We start from the raw sequence: 22,733 nt of genomic DNA on the forward strand, positions 1-22,733 counted from the left end.
CCTGGAATGTTCAATTATATTACACCTTTTATCTGCTTAAAAGTCTATAAAGAATAAGAAATTCAAATAAGTATTATTCAAACTTATGATGAACAAAAACAGAAAATGCATTAATATTTTCATCTCTAATACAACATATTTATGCAATATTACATAAAGTTTAACTGCAGAAAAGGCCAAATTCAATAGGAATCCACATGGCCTCTGTATTACAAAACAACGTATACAAATCTGAAGGACCCAATAGTCAATGGAAGGGTGGTGGTTGCTGACTTTCAGTAGTGATTCTGGCCCTTAATCAGTAGGAATCATTATTGTAGAGTGTCCTATTTACAGGTATCAAGTTAAGATAATGCAACAAGATACAAACATTAGTTACAATTAAGGCTATTTCAGTTGTAAGTGGTATGGTATTTTTGTCAGCCATTACTAAACCACATGACACAAGGCAGTTATGAAGCCAGGGCTACTTTAATTCAATGAGTTTGGAGCTGAAAACTATTAATAATTTTCTGCCCAGGATTGGAAGAGTATAACTTACCCGAGGTCCCTGATCACCCTGTTCTCCCTGTAGAGTAGGAAAATGAGAAGATAGTTTTAGAACAAAGTCTGTAGATGCTCATTAAAAAGATCTAAATGTAACATAGTATAAGTCACGCCTGTATGGATTTCCACTAAGTTAATTTGTTCCTGCTACACATTTTCTTACCTTATCACCTTTTGGACCAGGAGGGCCCTGAAATAAAGAGAAAAAAACCATATTTTAAATAAATTTCAAAATATATTGTAGCTTAAATAGATAGGCTAGGGTTAGTCACAAGATTCATGCAAAGGGCACAGAGTTGTACCTGTCAGTGAGGTTTCTCAAGGAATTTTAGGTTCTAAACTATACTTGTAATATGGTTAGAATGTGAAAATGGTATTATATACATAAACAGGAAAGTATACATAAGTATATAATATGCTGAGTAAATTTTCATAAACTAAACACACCTACTGAAAGTAGAACCCAGCTGAAGGAACCCAGAAGCCCCTGTTGTGATGTTCCTTGTTACTGCTTGACACCAACAGTAATCACTATTCTGACCTCTGGCAGAATAGATTAGTTTACCTGCTTTTGTACTTTATATAAATGTACTTATATAAATAGAATCATCCATTATGTGTTTAGCCTCTTTTCTTAGTGTGTGTGAAATTCATGCAAAATTTTGTGTGTAGTTGTAGATTGTTTGTTTTTTACTGATTTATAATATTCCACTGTGTGAATAAACAATTATTTATTTATTTATCCTACTGTTAATGTCCATTTGCTTCCAGGAGTTTTTGGGTCTTGGTTATTACAAATAGTGCTGCAATAAACATCCTAGTATATGTCTTTCGGTGAAAAATTGAATACATTTCTGTTGGGTGTATATCTAGGAGTAGAATTGTTACATTCTAGACAATACATACATTTGGATTATTAGTTAGTAGATATTGCCAAATAGTTTTTCAATGTGGTTAACAATTATACTTCCATCAGCAATGTATGAGAATTTTCAGTTCCTCTATATCATCACCAATACTTGGTAGTTTCCATCTTTTTCATTTTAGACATTCCGGTGGGAGGTGTAGTAGTTTTACACAGTGTTTTAATTTGTACTTCTCCAGTAATTAAGTTGAACTCCTTTTAATAAATGTATTGGCCATTTTGCATCCTAGCCCATAAAGTGTCTGTTCACATCGTTTTCTATTGAGTTCTCCTATTATTTGCTAGAGTTCTTTACATATTATACATTGTATTGACAGATAGACAGATAGATAGACAGATAGGAGTTCTTTACACACTCTGAATTTGAGTCTTTTGTCAGAAAAGGATATATTTATTGCAAACATATTCTCCCACGCTGCATATTGTGTTTACATTCTCTTAAAGATGTTTTTGATGAATAGAAGTTCTTAAACTCAATTTAACATTTTTTCTCTTTATGATTATCTCTCTTATTGTTCCACTTAAGAAATCTTTGCCTCCTTCAAGGTCATAAAGAGGTTCTCCTATGTTTGTTCTAAAAGCTAAAAGCTTTATTATTTTATCTTTCATATCTAGATCTGAATTCATGGAGAACTGATTTTGTGAATGACGTGAGGTTAAAGTCAAGATGCTTTTTTTTCCCCATGTGGATATCAAATTAACCCAATACCATTTATTGAAAATGCCTCTTTTCCCCATCACAGTACAGTGTTACCTTTGTCATAAATCAGATGACCATATATATGTGGGTCTTTTAGGAAATTTCTATTTTGTTGGACAGTTGTCTATTCTTAAGCCACATTGAGATTTTCTTTACTTTTGAACAAAAATGCTAGCAGGAAACATGAATTCTAGAGGCATCAGTATTTTTTTTTCCTAGCTCTTAAAGATGAAGTCATGTCTCAGGGCTCAGCCCACCTGCAGAAGTGGAGCATTTCAGAGTTACCTTCAATCTCTCACCTTCCTTTTTAGCAGGGTTGGGAGACAAGGACAAGTCTAGACAGGAGTAAAGCCAAGGTCCTAACAAAGTACCCCTTCTGAGGTCCCAGTGGGGACTGCTATCTCAATTCAGGTGGGAATGTAAGAATGCTCCACCTACCAAGATACCTGCTGCTAAACACCAGTTGCAGAGGAGCTGTACCAAATTCCCATTCTCAGTTGCAGCAATTGTAACAGCTGTGAGGTTATCATGACACTAACAATAACAGGAACATCATGTCTTATATTTTGTATATTTTACCATCAACAAAGAACTTTGACCTGTTACTGCATTTAATCTTCTCCCAACCTAATGAGCAAAGTTTTATGATATTTCTTTTACAGATGTCAGAAATAAAACTCAAAGATTATCAAGGTTACGCCTCTTGTAAGTGAGTTAGCCAGGACTTTAAGCTAGTCTGTGTGACTTTAAATGCAGTGCATCGTGATGCTAAGTGTTAGGGCACAGCTCTAGAACTAGATTCTCAGGAAGACTGACAGCCATGTATCTGGTGCCTGCTTTCAACAGGTGCCCTCTTGAATGCCTCCCAATTGCCTTTTTCTTTTTTTTCTTTCTTTCTTTTCTTTCTTTTTCTTTTGGCCGAGCCACACAGCTTGCAGGATCTTATTTCCCCAACCAGGGATCAAACATGCCCCCTGCTGTGGAAGCACGGAGTTCTAACCACTGGACCGCCAGGGAATTTCCCCAATTGCCTTTTTCATAGTGTCATGGACAGTGGCCTCAACATCTCAAGTTCAAAATGCAGGAAAGAGGAATTGTAGAGCATCTGGGAGAGGGAGAGGGGACCAAGATAATGGAATCAACTAAACAAATCCTTTTCTTTCTTAACTCCCCAAATAATTTTGCCACTAAAAAGGGGACCTATTTTAAGAACATTTTTCTTAATGTTTTCAGCGAATCAAGTAGTGAGTCATGAGTACAGCCTGTCTGTGTACCTCTGTAAAATTAAGTTTAAGAAATTTATTGGTCATTCTTGACACGCACAAAATGCTCACTAATGCTCTACAAGTAGGATTTTATTTTTGGTGGGGCAGAGTCAACCCAAAGAAAAGAATGAGAGGACACCTACCATCAAGTTAAGAAATGCAGTGGAGATTCTGGTCTTGATTTAATTAAGTAGCATGTTTAACTCTAATTAGATCTTTATATACATTTGGTGGATGCCTATAAAGAGTTTGGCAATGTTCTAAGCACTGGTAGAGGATATGGTGTGACATGCTGATTTAGAAAAGCTAAACAGGCTCTTCTAGAAAAGCTAAATAGCCTGTTGCCAAAGTCAAACACTTCTCCTATACTGGTGTTAAGAAAAATGACCCCTAGAAAATCCAGCTACTGTAAGGTCACTTACAATTACTGTGGACTTGTCCCTAGCCCCTCTCCCCTATGCCCATCAAAAGCTTCTCCTCTTTAAAGTTTAGTTTGCTTTTGCTTGTGAGATTTCAGAGGCCAAGGCTCTCATTGTACCAGTCCCCCAAAGGGACCTTGTTAGGTGATATGGCATGTTTGAGGTCAAAACTTTTGTGAAATTATTTTACAGTGGGGAACAGAGATGAGTCTTTTCCCCAAAGTCCAATTACTAATGCTAAAGCCACATGTGTCCTCTAGAGCTCTTTAGACAGCTTGCCATAAGCAAGGATGCTTAATTCATGAACACATGAAAATTTGCATTTACAATTGAGTAATGAATACTGCTGCTTCAAAAGGGGGTATTTTTGAGTAGACAGAATGGCGTCCTGGCACCTGCCAGCTCAATGCAGAACCGAAGCAGAGGTCAACCTCCATCCACAGCTGTGGCGGCTGCTTCGGACACTCCAGGCCCCACTTGTGCTCTCGGGTTTAATGGCAGGTGTTTTCTTCTGCTCTGAGTAAAATCCCACTCTTATTTCTAGGCTGGACCCTTTCACTGCAAACATGGGTTAAATATGTAGAAAAACGGGAGCTACCTTACTAAGCACAGATAGTATTTCAAAATTTTGGAGCCATGATTCTTTTTAAAGTCAAAACATTACAATCGAAAGAAAGGTTTCTTTGATTATTAAATTAAAGCTGGGGCATGATTGAAGTTATTTTTCTTTTGTCTTTAGAGTAAAGCCAAACAAAACTCTCTGGTATTAGCTACAGGATAGGCAGCAATACAAATTAATGAATTATTTGAATCAGAGAGTATTTTCCACTGGCATTTTGCTGCTTCCAACTACACCAAGTTAACGATCTAATATTCAGTGGACATATAAGTTGTCCAGGTATCAGTATCAGTGGCTGGTTGTTAACTATTTGAAGGTAAAAGCCTGTTGCTAAAACAAGGTTGAGGTCAATGGGAAGGAAATATGGTAAAATGACTGGTCACAATTAACTGAATAGTGAGTCACAGCCTCATATGAGGCTTCTTTTCGGACTCCTGTCCTTCTGGTCTGGTCTGGTATGTTGGAGTCAGATCTTTTATAATGTCCACTTTAATAAATAAATAAGAATACTTGAAATGATCTTTCTAATTAGTTTTACATAATTAGCTCTAATTACATAAATTTCAAAGGTGCTAACAACATCTTTATTATTAGTGTTGTTAGTAGTTGGAGAGTTTCTTTTAGAGAGTTGTTAAAGTGTTATTAATTTACTACCAAAGTATTTATAAATTTCAGTGGCAAACTTCAAATTAGCTCCTATTCAAATGACTTCAAATACAGAACTTAGTAGCAACCTATTTGTATCAAGACTTTAATGTGGGCCTATAATAATTTTAGTCTCCTGAATTCTATTTCTATCCAAACAACTAAGGTTTTAGCTCTTTTTCCATGCACTATTATCTATTTCAATTAAATGATAAAAACCAAATTAAAAGCACAGGAATAAGAGGAATAATAAATGAGATTCAGGAAAATACTGGATTTCAATCTACATAAAAGTAATTGAAATATAGCTGGAAAAGACAGATATAGTCATAGGGGTTGGATGGCCCAATAAAGGACTTTTACTCACTAGAACTGTAAATTTTGTCTACTTTGAACTGGCAACAGCTAAAAAGGGAATGATTTTTACATGACGGCAATCATGAAAACAAAACTAAATTCCGCTAAAGGCAGAAAAATGGAAAGGGAGTAAACCCTGGAAATTCCTGACAGCCAGAGCTGCTGAAATATGAATGAAGTTACGGTTTCTATCCCAGAGAAGTGTAGGTCATTTGTATTTTTGAAATATAACAATTCTTGTTCTGATGAATCTCTGCATTCCTGTAGAATTATGAGGAAATGCAAGTTTCATATTCTAAGCGTTTATGGCCAACTATCAGCCAGACAATGTGCTCTGAGTCTGGAGGATGGACGTGTACATATAATTATAACTAGTGGAATAAATGCTGTGTTGTAGGAGTACAGAGAGGAATGACGGTAGGAGAGCAGGAATTAAAAAGATAACATTGGAACTGGCTCTTGAAAGTTGGCCGGGATAAGGGGAACTGGGGAGGAGTGAGGCTGTTCAGGCAGAAGGGATGAATGTGCAGACGTGTGAGAGGACATCCTGCCATCAGATGAGGAGTTCAGAGTGGTAAGAACATATGTGGTGTGGAGAGTGGAGATGGGGAATAGCAGAAAAGAGATTTGGGAAGACTGGCGAACAATACCCAGGTCCCTGGGCTGGATTCTGTCATCGATTTTACAAGGGGGTGCCGAGATCAAGTGTGCCTTATGGAACTCAGAGAGTATGGAATGCTATTCTTCTTAGGAAGTTGTTGCCTTGGTCCAAGGGAGAGATGGCAAAGATCTGAATGAAGATCACGACAATCAGGACACAGGAAAAGTTATAGATTTACGAGAAATTTCTGAGGCAGAACCGACAGCAAAGTTAACTGATTGGACATGGGGGCCATTGACAGATCATCAACATGGTTGAAGAAGTTCTGTTCACTTGAAGTTCACAATTTAGTGCATTTGAAGAAAAGTGCTGGCCTAAGCTGATTCAATCCTGATAAACACAGCAGCTCCAGAGCCAAGTGAACCATATAAAGTGTGAAATCTAGTTTTAGGGATGTTTTTCAAATCCAAGCAGAGTATTAGCAGAGTTGGCTGACCTAATCAGAAATAGCTGAGAGAGAGAGAGAATTCTCTATCATCACTGTTAGGTAAAAGGAGCACGGGTGATAATATAATATGGCGGCCATACTGTGCTGCCACCATGCAGAAGCCATCCTTCTTCTAATGTTAATTTATGAACAAAGTACATTCCTTTCCTCTACTTTTTAAACTGTAAACTTAACATGGAATTACTATATTTTAAAAGCCATAATTTACTTAATCTTTTAAGGATAAAGAAGACAGGGTCTGCTGCATGGCCGTTCTCTAGAAGCACAGCACAACCTCAGTAGCCACTGCATGTCTGATGTCTGTGTGCTCAGGCACCCTTGCAAACATTACTTTATCAATACTCACAGTCTCCCAGGGAGGAAGGAAACACAAAGTATCCAATGTTCCCTTGAACAGTAGGATAGAAGCCTCAGTTCTACTGATGGCAAGATACGTCCCTGACTGTATCATTAACTTGGCCCATTGTGCCAATGAGATAGATACTCAAATCATATAGGCACGAAGAACCTGAATTTGCTACCTTGGTTCTTAGCATGTATCTGAAACTGCACAAACTCATACTGCAAATAGTATTAGCAATGGAAAAATCTACTACTTAGTGGAAAAATAGGGACCCTAGCTATTTATATGTGGATAAATCTACCTTGCTTCTGAATAAATTGCAGTTAGCATAGGTTCACCTCTGACTAAAATGTGAACACGTGTTCTTCCAAGTGTATGCCTCAACCTTGAACTCATATATATCATTTTCCGCTTTACTGGCATAATATATTTTTAGGAACATTTCTTTCTCAAATCACCAATTTTTTTGTTTGTTTGTTTCACAGACTTCCAACTTTGCAAATAACTTCAGCTAGTAATGTGTAAATTTAAAGCTTTTTATGGAAAACGTAACGTGAAAATGTACGAGTTCCTATACATAAGTATAGATCAGTGTGTGTGTGTTTGTGTGTGTGTGTGTATGTGTGTGTGCTTCCGTATAATTTCTTTTCAAATGCTACAGAAAAAAGTAAAAAATAAAAAGGAAAGTATAATTTGGGGGAATTATTTTAAAATAGAATACATAAATTATCTTGGTGATTAAGAGCTCAAGGTTTAGAATCAAACAGATCCAGACTGAAATCCTGCTTGTGATCACCTGTGTGATCTTTAGCAGATTAATTAATCTCTTTGAGCCTCAGTTCCTTCATCTGAAAAATGGGGAAAACAATGCTTACTCTTTGCTTAACTGAAACACTGTCCACAAAGCAACTTGTAGAATGCCTGATCTACTAATGGTAATGATTTTGAAGCACACACTCAGTATTTTAAATATTTTAACCATGCTAAACATAAAATAAAATTTCTTTTTCAGATACTTGACCTGAGGATGAAGAAAGTAAACATATTGATTTCCTAAAATCAAAAGGCAATGCGGTGAGAAATGTATTAGGTGGAAGGTTGAAAACATTTCAAGAATATGTGGGTTTAATATAGTTTACTTCAATGTACAGGAAATATTACCAAACGAAACAAAGCAAAACAAAAACACTTAATTGTTGTTTTAACCATACTACTTTAATGACTAAACAAGACTAAACTTTAGGCCCTGGAACTACCTAGTCGCCCCTAGCATACAGTAGATAATCAATTCTCGCTGAATCAAAACACCCAGAAAGACAAGAATGCAATAAAACTCTCCTGTGTTCAAAGCAGCAACATATAAAAGAAATATACAAGAACCAGATTCAATGTTGCTGCAGAAGAACCGTGTTCATTATAGTGTCAAACTCTGCTAAGCCAGGGAAGGGAATTACAGCTATAAACAGATTTATAGCTTCAGACTTTACACCTTTTGTTTTGCATTGAAGATTAAAAGAAACCAAGCAGAAAAGGGGGTCGGTATAAACAGAAATTTAAAATATCAAAACCAGCCCCGCTTATTGAGAAGCTACTTTTTACAGCTCTTATTTTCCGGGCATTTTCTGTAGTAAGATGGTAACTATATGTTCTTTTGTGATGTCAGCTGAGCCTTGAACGAGGGACTATACGTACCCAAGATCAGTCTTAAATCATAAGCAGCTGTCATAAGGAAACAATTAGTGAGGTCTAGCACTAAAAGAAAATTTAGAAAAACCAAACATTAAAAAAGGACTCTTGAAAGTTAGGCTGATGTAGCTCAATGGACTTAAGGGCTTATAAAACAGCAGGAATCAGGGAAGCTCACTCTGGCTTTCTTTTCTAACACAATACAAATCAAAGACAGCCAAATTACTGCTTCTGCCAATCATAACCAAGAGGTCCCTTCTTTCTAGAATCATTCCTTACATCTAAATATTTTAAAAGATTGCTAAAACTTTTTATTTGTTTAACTTTGCTTTTTTTTTTAAAACTTATTTTTAAGAGGTCAAATAAAATGAACTCCATGGTGAAAGACTTGGAATCCTAAACATTCCTTTTGTGGAAAGAAAGTATCAACTTGCTCTCTAAATGCCCATAGTAGCCCCTGTGATTTTGCAGCTAATGGTGTAAACTATCCTATAATACTCTTAGCGTCCTCAATATAATTCAAAGGTATTCAGAGGTAACATCCATCTTTAAACCTGGAGTTTAATTTACAATCATTTATTTCTTCATGTCGCCTACTATACTGTCCCCAAGTAATTTTCCCCAGACTATTTAAGAAAGCCTGGTTTGAAGGTCACTTTGATTCTTGACTTCACTTGTAGTATCTCATAGAGCAATATTGATTTTGTGCAGGGCAACTGAATACAATCCAGGGATGAGGGTAGGATGTCCCCTTTGAGTCTAACGAGATACACAGAAGGGATGGAAAAAACAACTGTCAGATGAGTCTGGGAGATCCTGAATCTCAGGGTTCCTCTGTGGTTCCTGAGCTGCCTATGTAAATTAGAAGCTCAGTCTCCCTCATTCTCAGCTGATGACTAAACAGAGCAAAAGCTTTAATGTAAGCTTCTACATCTACCACACTCTCCGTCTCCAGATTTTCTTGTAGCTTCACCTCCTCTCTCCTGGGAGTGAAGGGACTATCATACCTATTCTCCCCACCCTCGCCCTGCTCCTCGTTGCTGTTCTCACTTGTCTCTTCAACAAGTTCTCTTGGCTTAATTTCCAAAATATACAAATAGCTCATACAACTCAACAGTTAAAAAAAAAAAAATCAAAAAATGGGCAGAAGAAGACCTAAACAAACATTTCCTCAAAGAAGAAATACAAATGGCCAAGAGGCACATGAAAAGCTGCTCAACATCACTAATTATTAGAGAAATGCAAATCAAAACTACAATGAGGTATCACCTCACACTGGTCAGAACGGCCATCATTAAAAATTCTGCAAATAACAAATGCTGGAGAGGATGTAGAGAAAAGGGAACGCTCCTACACTGTTGGTGGGAATGTAAGTTGGTACAGTCATTATGGAAAACAGTATGGAGGTTCCTCAGAAAACTAAAAATAGAATTACCATAATGATCCATCAATCCCACTCCTAGGCAAAAATCCAGACAAAACTCTAATCCAAAAAGATACAAGCACCCCTATGGTCATAGCAGCACTACTCACAATAGCCAAGACATGGAAACAACATAAATGTCCATCGACAGGTGAATGGACAAAGAAGATGTGGTACATATATACAATGGAATACTATTCAGCCATAAAAAAGAACAAAATAATGCCATTTGCAGCAACATGGTTGCAACTAGAGATTATCATACTAAGTGAAGTAAGTCAGAAAGAGAAAGACAAATACCATATGATATCACTTATATGTGGAATCTAAAATATGATACAAATGAACCTGTCTATGAAACAGAAACAGACTTATGGACATAGAGAACAGACTTGTGGTTGCCAGCGGGGAGGGGGTTGGGGGAGGGATGGAGTGAGAGTTTGGGGTTAGCAGATGTCAGCTATTATATATCGAATGCATAAACAACAAGGCCCTACTGTATAGCCCAGAGAACTATATTCAGTATCCTATGATAAACCATAATGGAAAAGAAAAAAAATATATATATATATAAAAGAATTGTATATATATGTATAACTGAATCGCTTTGCTGTGCAGCAGAAATTAATACGACATTGTAAATAAAGTATACTTCAATAAAGAGTAATAAAATAAAACAAAATAAACCCCATTACGGTTCCCTTGGATTCTTCTCCTTGGTCTCCAAACATGTTCATTCCCCCTCTCCTAAAGTCAAAGGAAAGAAAAGTTGCCTTTGCCCTCCATTCCCCCATTCTAAGGTCGTGACTTCTTACCATCTCCATTGAACTTCCCTAAGTAATAGACTGGTCACAGAAAGAAAGGAAATTGAACTTGAGGGAAGAGAAAGTAAGTAGCAGAGTAGAAGGCATATTTTTACATTCTAGGTTTGGGAAAAATAAAGTAACATGAGTTGAAATACATATTGATCTTGAGGGCATTTCTTTCCATTAAGAAGAAGAAAGCTGAGCTATGGGAAGGGAAACTGCTGAGCCAGTCACTGGGGCCCTGGAAGGGAGTCACCCTGGGCTAAACTAAAACTAAATAAACCACAGCTTTGAGGAGGGAGGGTTGACAAAGCCCATAAATGTCAAGATTGCCCAGATTTGTTTCTAAACCTTTTGTCTTTTCACTTTACTCCCTTCATCAGCTATCAAATATACTATTTGGCTTTACCTATTACCTGAATTATGTCCTAAATTCTTTTCCAAGCTGCAATCCTGCATTCTCAACTGCTCACCAGATGTCTAAGCCAAGAGAGGCCGTCATCAGCTCAAACTCAACATTTTCCAACCAAACTTCTCAGTTTCTACTGCAAGCCAATCATGACTTCTGACTTCCCTATTTTTGTTTAACACACTGCTACTCCTGCAAGTCTAAAAGCTCAGTGTTACGTTTGATTCAGTAAATAGGATCTATTGACAAGTCCTATATTCATTCTCCCCAAAATCCCTTGAATATAGCTTTCCATGTTTGTTGCTAGTTCCCTTGTGCCTGGAAAACAAGAATCGTCTATAAGCATCTTTGGTCTTCCTTTACTCTACTTCCTCTTACATTCTTTTGGCAGGCTATGTTTTCTAAAGTGCATTTCTAAACATATCATTCCTCAGCTCAAAAAACATCAATGGCTCATTTGTAATCCACTCTGAGAAAGTTGATATAGGCAATGAGCCTCCATGGATGCAAAAGCTATTAGGTGACAGGTTTTGGGAAAGCAGGCCAGTACCACTGACCTGCCAATCAACCAAATATTTTATGCCTCTTGGTATGATGAAATAAGAAGCATATTACACCTTTATAAGAGACTCTTTCTGAACATTGAGCCAGAACCTAATCAAACCTCTAAATAGAACTTGCAAAAGATATTTACAAGAAAAACAGAAGATAAGAGAATAAGTTCAAAAGCACCAGAAGGAAGTCAGACCAATCCAGAATGCGGGGCATTCTATAAATAGGATGAATGCCCTGAAAAAACTGATGACATGAAAACATAAAAAGAGGAGGAAGATGACTATAGAATAAAGGAGACTGAAGAGTTATAGTAATTAAATTCCAAGTGTGGGCTTTACATCTTGATTCAAACCATCTATAGAGACATTTTTGAGATAATTGGGGAAATTTGAATACAGACTGGGTATGATGATATTTAAAGAGTTATTATTAATTTTATTAGAATCAATAATGAAGTGATGGGTATGTTACAGAAAGGTCTTATCAGTTAGAGATTCATATTTCAGTATTTGCAGATGCAATGACATGATATCTAGGTTTTGCTTTTATATACATCATCAAAAAAACAAAGCAAAACAAAATAAATGAGAGGAAGGGATTCATGAAACAAGATTAGTCTTGGATAATTCTTGAAGCTGGTTGAGGGGTCTAGGGCAGTTTATGACACTACTTTCTCTTCCTTTTAAATAAGCTTGAGAATTCCCCAAAGAAGTAGTTATATAATTAAAAATTTAGTTTAGATCACTCTTCTGATCCCTACCAAATAAAGTGTTAGCTTCTGCTTGTGTCCAAAGTCCTCTATTGTCTCATTTTATTTTATTTATTTATTTTTTATTTTTTTAAAAACTCTTTATTGGAGTACAATTGCTTTACAATGGTGTGTTAGTTTCTGCTTTATAACAAAGTGAATCAGCTATACATATACATACATCCCCATATCTCCTCCCTCTTGGGTCTCCCTCCCACCCTCCCTATATCCCACCCCTCTAGGTGGACACAAAGCACCGAGCTGATCTCCCTGTGCTATGTGGCTGCTTCCCACTAGCTATCTACTTTACATTTGGTAGTGTATATATGTCCATGCCACTCTCTCACTTCGTCCCAGCTTACCCTTCCCCCTCCCCGTGTCCTCAAGTCCATTCTCTACGTCTGCATCTTTATTCCAAAGTCCTCTATTATCTGCTTCTAACTTTCCTTTTCTGCTTTATCCCCCATGCCACCTCTCCCTCTATTCCCTTAAGGATCCTCTCCGCCAGTCAGCCTTGAATACCAGCTGTTGTCAGAATGCCCCTCACTCTCCTCACTTTCTGTACCTTTGCTTATGCCATTCTTTCTGCTGAATAAACGTCATCAGTTATCATTTTGCTTAGAATAACGATAGCACAACTTTCTTGAAACTTCTTACCTGGCAGTCTGAGCTATGGAGCTACTTGGAAAAAAACACAGTAGGAATCTGAGTTTCTGAAAGAAACATTAGTCCTTGCAGTAAAAGTCTCATCTTTGCCTCCTCTACAATCCCACTATCATTATTGCCAGTCATTGATGGCTCATCTCAGTGACCTCTCTTCCCTGAGCTTTACCTGACCCTCTTTTGGATATGTTCCTTCCCTAGTTTTGAACTCCTAAAGCACTTGTAACTCTTTTATAAAACTTAGCTCGTGCTCACTAGGTATAAGACGTATGCTTCATGCTAAACTACCAGGGCCCTTGAGGGCAGGAAGAGATCAATATGTAAGAGAGGGAAATGTAACAAATGCTAACTTTGGAGGCTTCAATGTATACAAACATAGGACCTTTGGCAGGTCACTTAACCTCTCTGAGCCTCAGTTTCTGCATCTGTAAGATGGAACAAACAATAGTTAGCTCATATGGGAGTAGTAGGAAGTAATTAAAAGAACATACGGTCTTCTATAAATAGTATTTCCCTTCCCCTCGTCTCTTACTAATTCAAATGTGTAGTTTTGTACCTTATACATGGTAAGTATCCAATAAATATATTAGCAGATTTCTTGCAACAGAGGTTTCTAACAGGACATCAGGGCCAAAAGTAATATTCTCTGAATAGCCTGTTGACAATCAGAAAGTCACAGATAACTGTATGTCCAACACGCTTCCAATGAATGCTTATGAGGATATGTTTGACTTCAGCTAGAAATTGTGCCTTTCAAGGTCACTACCATTTCTCATTTGTGGACTCATGACTAGTTCCAGAAGAGTTAACAGCAAAAGGAATAAACAACTTTGCACAGTCTCTTGAAGACGAAATGAACTCTGTTCAATGAAAGATTTTTTTTTTTTCTCACATCTCAAACATGGGCAGATAGTTTTGGCTGTCTTCTCCCTCCTGCCTGTGACTCCAAGCTTTTAGAAAGAGTACATATTTTCTCTCTCCCCACACTTTCAATACTGAGTCACTTCAGCCATTGTTTAAACTAGGTTTAAATGAGGTCTATCCAAAAGAAAGAAGATAGAATAAAATGTTTCTGGAGCTATCTTTCTACCTATTATCTAACAGCATTCTTCCATTGTAATCTCTACACGATCCAAAGGATATATTTTGTATGAAAAATATCATATCAATTGAAATACGACTGGAGATATTTAGAGAGAAAATAACTTTAGCCTATTAAGAATTCTCATAGGATATCAAAATTATCAAAGAAATCCATAAAAACATATGTGAGAAATTACATGTGCATATATAATAAACTTGAGAAAATTTATAAATAAAATTGTTAAAGTTTGAAACACTTCAAACTGAATTACTTTTAATTCACTGAAGAAATTTTCTTTTTTTAAAAAACTTTTTATTGTAGTTAATTTACAATATTATATTAGTTTCAGGTGTACAACATATTAATTCGATATGTTTATAGATTATACTCCATTTAAAGTTATTACAAAATAATGGCTATAGAGAAATAAAGGTTTGTAGTTTAAGCCACCCAGTCTATGGCATTTGGTTGTAGCATCCTGAGCTAAAACACACATGTACTGATGAGTACTGTGCTGAGCTATCAAGGGGGACTCTCTGCGGACCTTCTGAGCTCTCTCCATGTGGCTCTTTGCTCTCTCACCTGCCTCACAAATTCCAGCTGCCTTGACCTCCTCAAGGGTCAGAGACCACTCTGTTTAGGTGCTCCTTGCTGCGCTACAGCTGAGAAATTCTCCCCAGACAGTAGGTTTGGGTAATCTTAGGGTTCACCTTGTTTGTTTTCCTTCTCTGTGCTGCCTGCTGCCCAATGCCTTAACACTATTGTTTTACATATTTTTTTCTAGGAGCAGAAGTCTTACAGTATGTTAGTAAACTAAGTTTATACTGTAGATTCAATGTTCCAATATCTAGTAGGGAAAGTCTTCCCTCATTTTTCTTTTTATTTCAAAACATTCTTGGCTACTTGGCTCCTTTACTCTCTCATATGAATTGTAAAGCCAGCTTACTAAATTCCTTTAAAAAGTCCTCTTGGGTTTTGGATTTGGATTGAATTAAATTTATATAGTATTATGAGATACAACTGATATTCTTACATTTGCATATGCCTTGCCCTTGGATGGGGAAAATTAGTATCATAAAATACTATGAAGAACAATATTTCTAACTAAAACTTTTCGATACCTTTAGAAAGAATTAGACACATAAATGTTTGTTTTAGATACAGAATATATAAAATAAGTACATCTAACAGTGATAATCATTTTGCATGGATTTCTTAATTTTAAGATTAAACTACTTATCCTAAACCTCTATCTTTTGAGGCCATTATTCTGTTGGATGTTTATTCAGAAGAAGTATCACTATAAGGGTAATATATCTTCATGGCTCTGTCTCAGTGTGAATGCTTATGTGAGAAGGTATGTATGTAGGTGTTTAGATTTAATCATAACACTTATATGTGCCATACCCTGTTCCAAGTGCTTCATTAAATCATGTCAAACCAACCATCCTTATTTTACATTGAAAAACTGAAGGAAAAAAATAACTTGCCCAAAGTCAGGCAGCTTGTAAGTTGCAGACCAGGCTGTAAACCCAGGTGTCTGTCCATGGAGCCCATCTCCTTAACCGTATCCAGTGTATTCCATATGCTCCTTTTAAAGTGGATTGTTGGGACTTCCCTGGTGTTTCAGTGGTTAAGAATCCGCCCTCCAGGGCAGGGGACGTGGGTTCGATCCCTGGTTGGGGAACTAAGATTCCCACATGCCGCAGGGCAACTAAGCCTGAGCATCACAACTAGAGAAGCCCACGTGCTGCAACGAAGACCCAGCCAGCCAAAATAAAATAAAATAAAATAAAATTTAACAAGTGGACTGTTAAAGCTGATATTTTCAGTTCTTTCAGTCATTTCATCATCAAATGAATATAAAATTTTAGCTTTAAATCTAAATTATTAAATATATACATTTATTCAACAAAACATTATTGTGCTTTTTCTATATATCAACACTATTAAAAAATTGAGATATAAAAATGAGTAAGTTTGGGGAATGATAACAGCTTCTATGTATGCAAATCAATGTCAGATTAATTATTCATGAAAGGCTTTGTGTTACTCACCTTTATTCAGATAGAATTAAAAGGAATATATTTGGTAGAGAACAAAGCATAAAGTTGGCAAGAGAAGTTCTTCAATTAATTTCAGTAGGAAAGAATTCTAAGGTAAAATTAAACTTTGGGATAATGTTATACCAATTCAATACACAAATGACCATGTAAAAATAAAGAGATATGGTTATAGTAAAATAAATAAGCTGTTGTATGTACTCTTAATGGTATAAGCTATTTGGAGTACAATGGAGCCTTTCATATCACGTTAACCATTTACTTAACAAAATACCACAAAAACTAAAACATTAAGACTTTTATAATCATTCTCTTTATCATATAACCCCCACATAAAGTACAGATAATGGGGCATGATAATACTTTATCAGGTCTAACACGATTTATCCAGAATAGACTACATTACTAATTTAATACGACAGTTCTATTACGTAGTGAGTAAAATAAAGACTCTCTGTACACACACACACACACACACACACACAAGCACACGCACATGCACACGCACGCACGCATGCATACAGTCACAGACACATGCATTTCAAATTTCTTGGAGAATGTATATGTCCTCCCCCTGCTCCCACATCAGGTTATATGGATCTGACAAAGGCTGGAACACAAACATGAAATATGGGAATTGCTAAAGTGTTAGGTTAGAAGGAGCATAATATATAATTAAAAACATATGAATGGAAAGCTAAATACTGTCCCTAAATATAGTATTTTTTTTTCAGGAATAATTCCTTACAAGGCACACACAGCTTTATTTTGTAAATTTTAGTAAAACGCTGTGAAATGGCAATGACAACATCAGAACAACAACAACAACAAAAAGTAAAAAGGGATTTGGGGAAAAAAGGCAAAGTGACACCTTCCATTTCTTTTCAAGTGCATCTGAACAAGTACAAATGGGAGGCACACGCCTCCATGTGCAGTTGTCTGGTGGTATTTGCTTGTGGTTTTCTCTTGCATTTTTTTCTCACTGAGTAATACAGAATTACACCATGCAAGCAACTTTAGTCCTCCAAATTCCTAAGGGAACTATATCTCCTTTATGTTCACATGCAACTCCAAAGGGGAGTTATGAGGAGGGCTTTAAAATTCTAAAAATTTTATGCAAAAGAAGCGCCCTTGGTATAGAAGGAGTACCAATCATTAATATAACGATACCAATCATTAATATAATGGTTTCACTATTGAATATACTGATGGAGTTATTTGGGGTGAAGAGAAAGCCAATATATTTTATAAAGTGTGCAAGATAGAATCCTGAGCAGGTTTTTTTTTTTTAAATACAACTAGTTCCTACAATTTGTATTAAATTATTAGTGGGAGAATATTATTGCTTAAGCAATGTGGTGTTACAACCACCATGAACTACTTTCTATAGCTGTCTTGATTGTTAAAAATCAAATCCAAGCTTTGAACTCTACAAATAAATTATTACAAAATAAAGTAATACACCATAAGTATAGTCCTGGGCTAATGCTATTTGTTTATTTTCACCAAAGATTAAATGGATAAACTACTATTAAATGGATAAACTACATGAATAAACTACTATCATGAAAGGAAACGAAGGCATCCAAACCATGTGGGTGTGAGATATTAACATTAATACCTGTTCAGAAAAATCTCAGAACTTAGAAACCTCAGGCCAGTTTTACATGGTATTATTGACTGGGCATTTAGAATTATGAAAAGCTGATAGTTTTCTCTCCTCCTCAGCTTCCTTTTCCTTAAGCTCTTGTATATACCATCTGAAACTCAATAAGATTTCTTGAACTTCTACTACATACAAGGAACTATGGTGTTGTGGAGGATAGTAAAGATTGAAGAAAGCATAGATCCCACTCTTGAAGGTCATAAAAGCTAGTAATAAAGAGAGAAAAGATGTTTATAAATAACTATGATACAATAGAAAGAGGAAAAGGGAGGGAGGGAATTAATGTTTACTGAGTGCCTGTCATGTACTAAACTGTATTAGAAGTTATACATGTGTTATTTCAATCCTCACACCCTTTGTTGGGATAAGACATGATCATCTCTGCTTTATAGGTGGGGGAAATGAGACTCAGAGCGATTGAGTAACTTGTCCAAGATCACAGAGCTTCTAAGTGGAAGAGCCAGGGTTTGACTTATGAGCTGTCTGGCTTTGCTGTCTATGCCCCCTCTGTTTTAAGTGTAAAGTAATATAAAAAGGTGTACAGATAAAATGCTGTTGGGATTCACCAAAGGAAGAAATTACATTCAGCTAAGGTAGAGTAACGACATCTGGATGGAAGAAGTAACATGTAAGTATGAAGGGTTATCATATTTGGATGTGTGGAAACTAAGTGTATCTAGGGGCTAGGAGAGAAGCAGTTCTGGAGAAAAGACTGGTTTAAGAAAAGACAAATGAAGGAAAACATATTTGAAGAGAAAAAAGTAAATGTTTTGATTCAGTTTGGATGAAGCATTGTGCAAACTGACATCCAGAAAGAAATTTAATGAAAAATCAGTGGGAGATAGTGCTGGAAAAACAGGACAAATCAAAGGATTTGAATGTCAGGTAAGGAACTAAATGGTAGTCATATTGAGATTCAAAGTTTGGGAGTCAGAAGAATGACATAATCAGAACCGTGATAGAAAAAGACATACATAGGTTGATATTGGTTGATGCTACACTCAGTCCCAACCCTTGATGTCTCCACTATACAGACAGGAAAAAGCTAAATGTTCACTTTCTTGACTCAGCTCCCTGGCAGCAGTGATTGGCCAGGCAACAGGCATGTGTTCACAGTGGGCAGAATGGCAATGGAGAAGTCATGGTCAAGAGAAATAGAAATGGAGAGTCCCTGTCAGGTAGGCAGTGAGCTAGAGGCAGCTAACTGTTCGGTCAGCCATTAACAAGGCTGCACAGAGCGTGCACACCATGACTGTAATACCCGGCAGTAGAGAGGAAAGGAAAAGGAGGACCTGGGATGAAGACGGTAACGGAGAAAGGGAGTGTAGGCATGAGGAACCAGGAAAGGACTCAGTCATCAGAAGAGGGGTGCCTAGATCTGGGCAGAAACCCCATTATTAGAACAAAGGCATGGATGGCACCAGGACTACACTTAGAGCAATGGCATTGACGCTGGGTCACCTGCATGTTGGAAAAAGGCCTCCTTAAATGCCTCATGTCCAAGGTCCCAAGGAAACCTGGGGATTAACCAGATGTACAGACACAGAGCAGGTCTTGCACGTGTGGTTAAAGTCATCCCTGGAATGGTGGGTCTGCAGAATTGACAGAACTTTGACACTCTCCTTGACTATTAATATTAAAAGAACAGAGACTGAGTCTGTCTTGTTCACAATTTCACAGCCTTACCATTTGTGCCTCGTACCTAATAGAGGCAAAATAGATACTTGAGTTACTGAAATGAATTATGTTAATATGAATTTATGAAAAAAGTATCAGGGTGACTTTCATGTCAATAGATTAATTTTGCCCCACCCCCTGAATAATTCCCATTACCTCTAGGTTGAAATACAAATGTTCATCTGTCTTTTTTTCTAATTTCTTTCCCTTCTTTCTTCCCTTCCTTATTCTCTGTTGCCATTTGTTCTTTTTTCTCTTTCTACCCAATCATTTTTTCAAGTCTCTGTGACATTATTTACTCTAACCCATCCCTTTCCCTCTCCAAGAATTTGATTTCCTCTGATTCAGTGGGTTCACAGCAATATTCTCCCCATTCATTCCCCTGCCTCTTTTTCCATCTTAACCACAGCTGCTAGAACTGTCTTTTTTTCTTTCTAATATCCTTTCACCATCTCATTTCCCTCATCAAGAACCATTTTCTCACCCATTTAGGTAGACACATAGATTTACCTCTCTTCCTTAGGGCCTATTTTCGTATTCAATTTCATACTGTCACTGTAACAGTGTTCACTGCTATTCAGCTTTCTAGTCTTCGCAATTTTTTAGCAATTTAAGCTAAGTCCACCCAAGCTGTCTTCCATTTTAGGAAGATGATCAGAACTCCTTGATTATAAGACATATTCCCTTTTTCCCACTGGTCTGCAAAATAAAACCCTATTAATCTGGAAGTCCTTACTAAATGATGTGTGATATCGAAGAAGCAGAATTGAGTTTCACTGTCTAAGAGTTTTGCATCATATAACAATGTGAATAAGATGAGGTGGTGATGTTCAACCTAGGCAAGAAAACACTCATTGACATAAACATTTGCATACGAATAACAAGCAGAACAAAGTTAACCAATCATCTGGTACTAAATGAGAACTTCATTAAGAATTCTCTAGTTTAAAATCTAAAATTGGAAGTTTCTTCTGAAAAATACTATAATGATGTAGGGATAAGAGGTAGGTCAGACTTTTCCTTGGGGACATAGCAACAAAACTCTGCCTATTTTTCATGTCATAGAAAGACAGTGTGAGGGCATCTCTTGTCTTCTCATTTCCCTTCATACCTTTCCTTCCTGAATCCATTGCTTTCCTTTTGCTGTGACACAAGGAAGGCATTTTGGAAGAAATGATCATGTGACTTGAGTGTCCACTAAAAGCAAAATTGTAGCCAAAATGAAGGAAAACCAGAGCAGATCACCTTTTGAAAATGCCAGTCCTATCCTCCTTCAAAATTTCCAAAATTTTCAATTATAGGCAGTTAGGTGGATTATTTTTCTGAAGAGCCACAGTAAATATAAGACTTGCGGGCTTCCCTGGTGGCGCAGTGGTTGAGAGTCCGCCTGCCGATGCAGGCCACACGGGTTCGTGCCCTGGTCCGGGAGGATCCCACATGCCGCGGAGCGGCTGGGGCCGTGACCCATGGCCGCTGAGCCTGCGCATCCGGAGGCTGTGCTCCGCAACGGGGGAGGCCACAGCGGTGAGAGGCCCGCGTACCGCAAAAAAAAAAAAAAAAAAAAAAAAAGCCTTGCTGTGAAGGTATTCTGAAGTGCCATGATGTACTTTCAAATCTTAGCTACAGTGATCTATCCATAGGTGTTCCTGGTTCTGACCATTCTTGGCTTTCTGTGCTGGTTTATCATCTTTCTTCCGCTCATTCACTGTGGCTGTGTAGTCAAGATTTATTATGACCATGTCCTTCCTTTTACAGTTATCCTCTTTAAAGTCTCATTACTTAATATGCTTTTAATGCTGTTTTTGTCCAGTTTTCCGTCTTTATATCCATATCTGAGTTTTCCATTCTGTTTTGTCTATAGGACACTTGCACTTGGATGTTGTAGCAGATGTAGGTGCCAACACACACCACTGCCTCCCTCCAAGATGGTGCTAGAATAAAGGTCCCGTATGTTCCTACTGCTTTCTGCATCCTCGAGTAGCTGGAGTGTGCTGTACCTTCTGGGGCAGGCCAGAAGTTCCAGGGAGTTAACACCCAGGCACGACTCTTACCAATGAAGGATGGGAGATCAGTGCATAAATGCATCAATTTCCCTACCCTCAGTGGGGAGATTCTGAGGCAAGCTCTACACTGTCTCTCCCAGGTTCCTCATATGTTTTATATATGAGTATATTTTATATATATATATATATATATATTCTTATAGGTTCACACACACAGATATATACAGATATGTATATATACAAAATAAGAAGGAATTAAAAATACATATCTCTTAGATCTAGATCTAGGATAATAATACTTTCAGGGCTATTGTAGCATTAAATAAAATAAAGCATGCAAAGCCCCTTTTACGTTGTCTTCATCTCATTGTAATGTAGCAGTTTCAAATTTAGGGAATAAACTACAACTTTCTTTTGTGGGTTTTTTTCCCTCCAATAATTAGCTTGAGATAACTTAGAATATAAGAGTGAAAATTATAAATAGAGTATTCTCTGATGTGAATATAAATTAATTACTTTTCAAGATATTTCTCATGAGTAGTGTGAAAAGGACTGTTCTCCTGAAGGCATTTTTGTTTATTTCATTGGACATCCTTAAATTCAGAGCTCATAAAAACTATAAATAATATTATCATGGTCTAGTATGAGAATTAGCACACGATAGACTATTTATGATATTGATTAACAAAGATATCATGAAAATCATTTATTTACGAAATAATCTAGGACAGAAATAACATTCAGTATATCGAGGGGAAAGAGACGTAAAGAGAACTCAATAAATAACTATGTTATTTACAGGTATTATAAAGGTGAAACGTTAATAATGGCATTTCCTTCTCTCTAGATTCCTACTGAGTGCAATAAGTGAGATTGTTGTTTTTTACTGACTCTTCATTTCTGACAACTCCCTTCTTTTGTACTTTCATCTTTTTACACATTCCTCCCCTCCCTGATATTTCCTCATTTTCTTCATTATGATTTAGGGCCAAAAGACTATCTGTTGAGTGCATTCACATTTA

The 22,733-nt window shown here is 36.9% G+C and overlaps 1 protein-coding gene across 1 annotated transcript in view; it reads right to left on the reverse strand.

Moving 5' to 3' along the window:
• COL25A1 (collagen type XXV alpha 1 chain) overlaps nucleotides 1-22,733 on the reverse strand; it is a 452,466-nt gene that overhangs the window by 143,294 nt on the left and 286,439 nt on the right. The window contains exons 6-7 of the mRNA XM_060147387.1: nucleotides 710-736; nucleotides 542-568 (exon numbers count right to left, since the gene is read on the reverse strand). Of these exons, the coding sequence (XP_060003370.1) occupies nucleotides 542-568; nucleotides 710-736 (54 nt within the window). The remainder of the gene's footprint in view (nucleotides 1-541; nucleotides 569-709; nucleotides 737-22,733) is intronic.

Source organism: Lagenorhynchus albirostris, chromosome 4 (genome assembly GCF_949774975.1).
Source record: "Lagenorhynchus albirostris chromosome 4, mLagAlb1.1, whole genome shotgun sequence".
Taxonomy (NCBI): Eukaryota; Metazoa; Chordata; class Mammalia; order Artiodactyla; family Delphinidae; genus Lagenorhynchus; species Lagenorhynchus albirostris.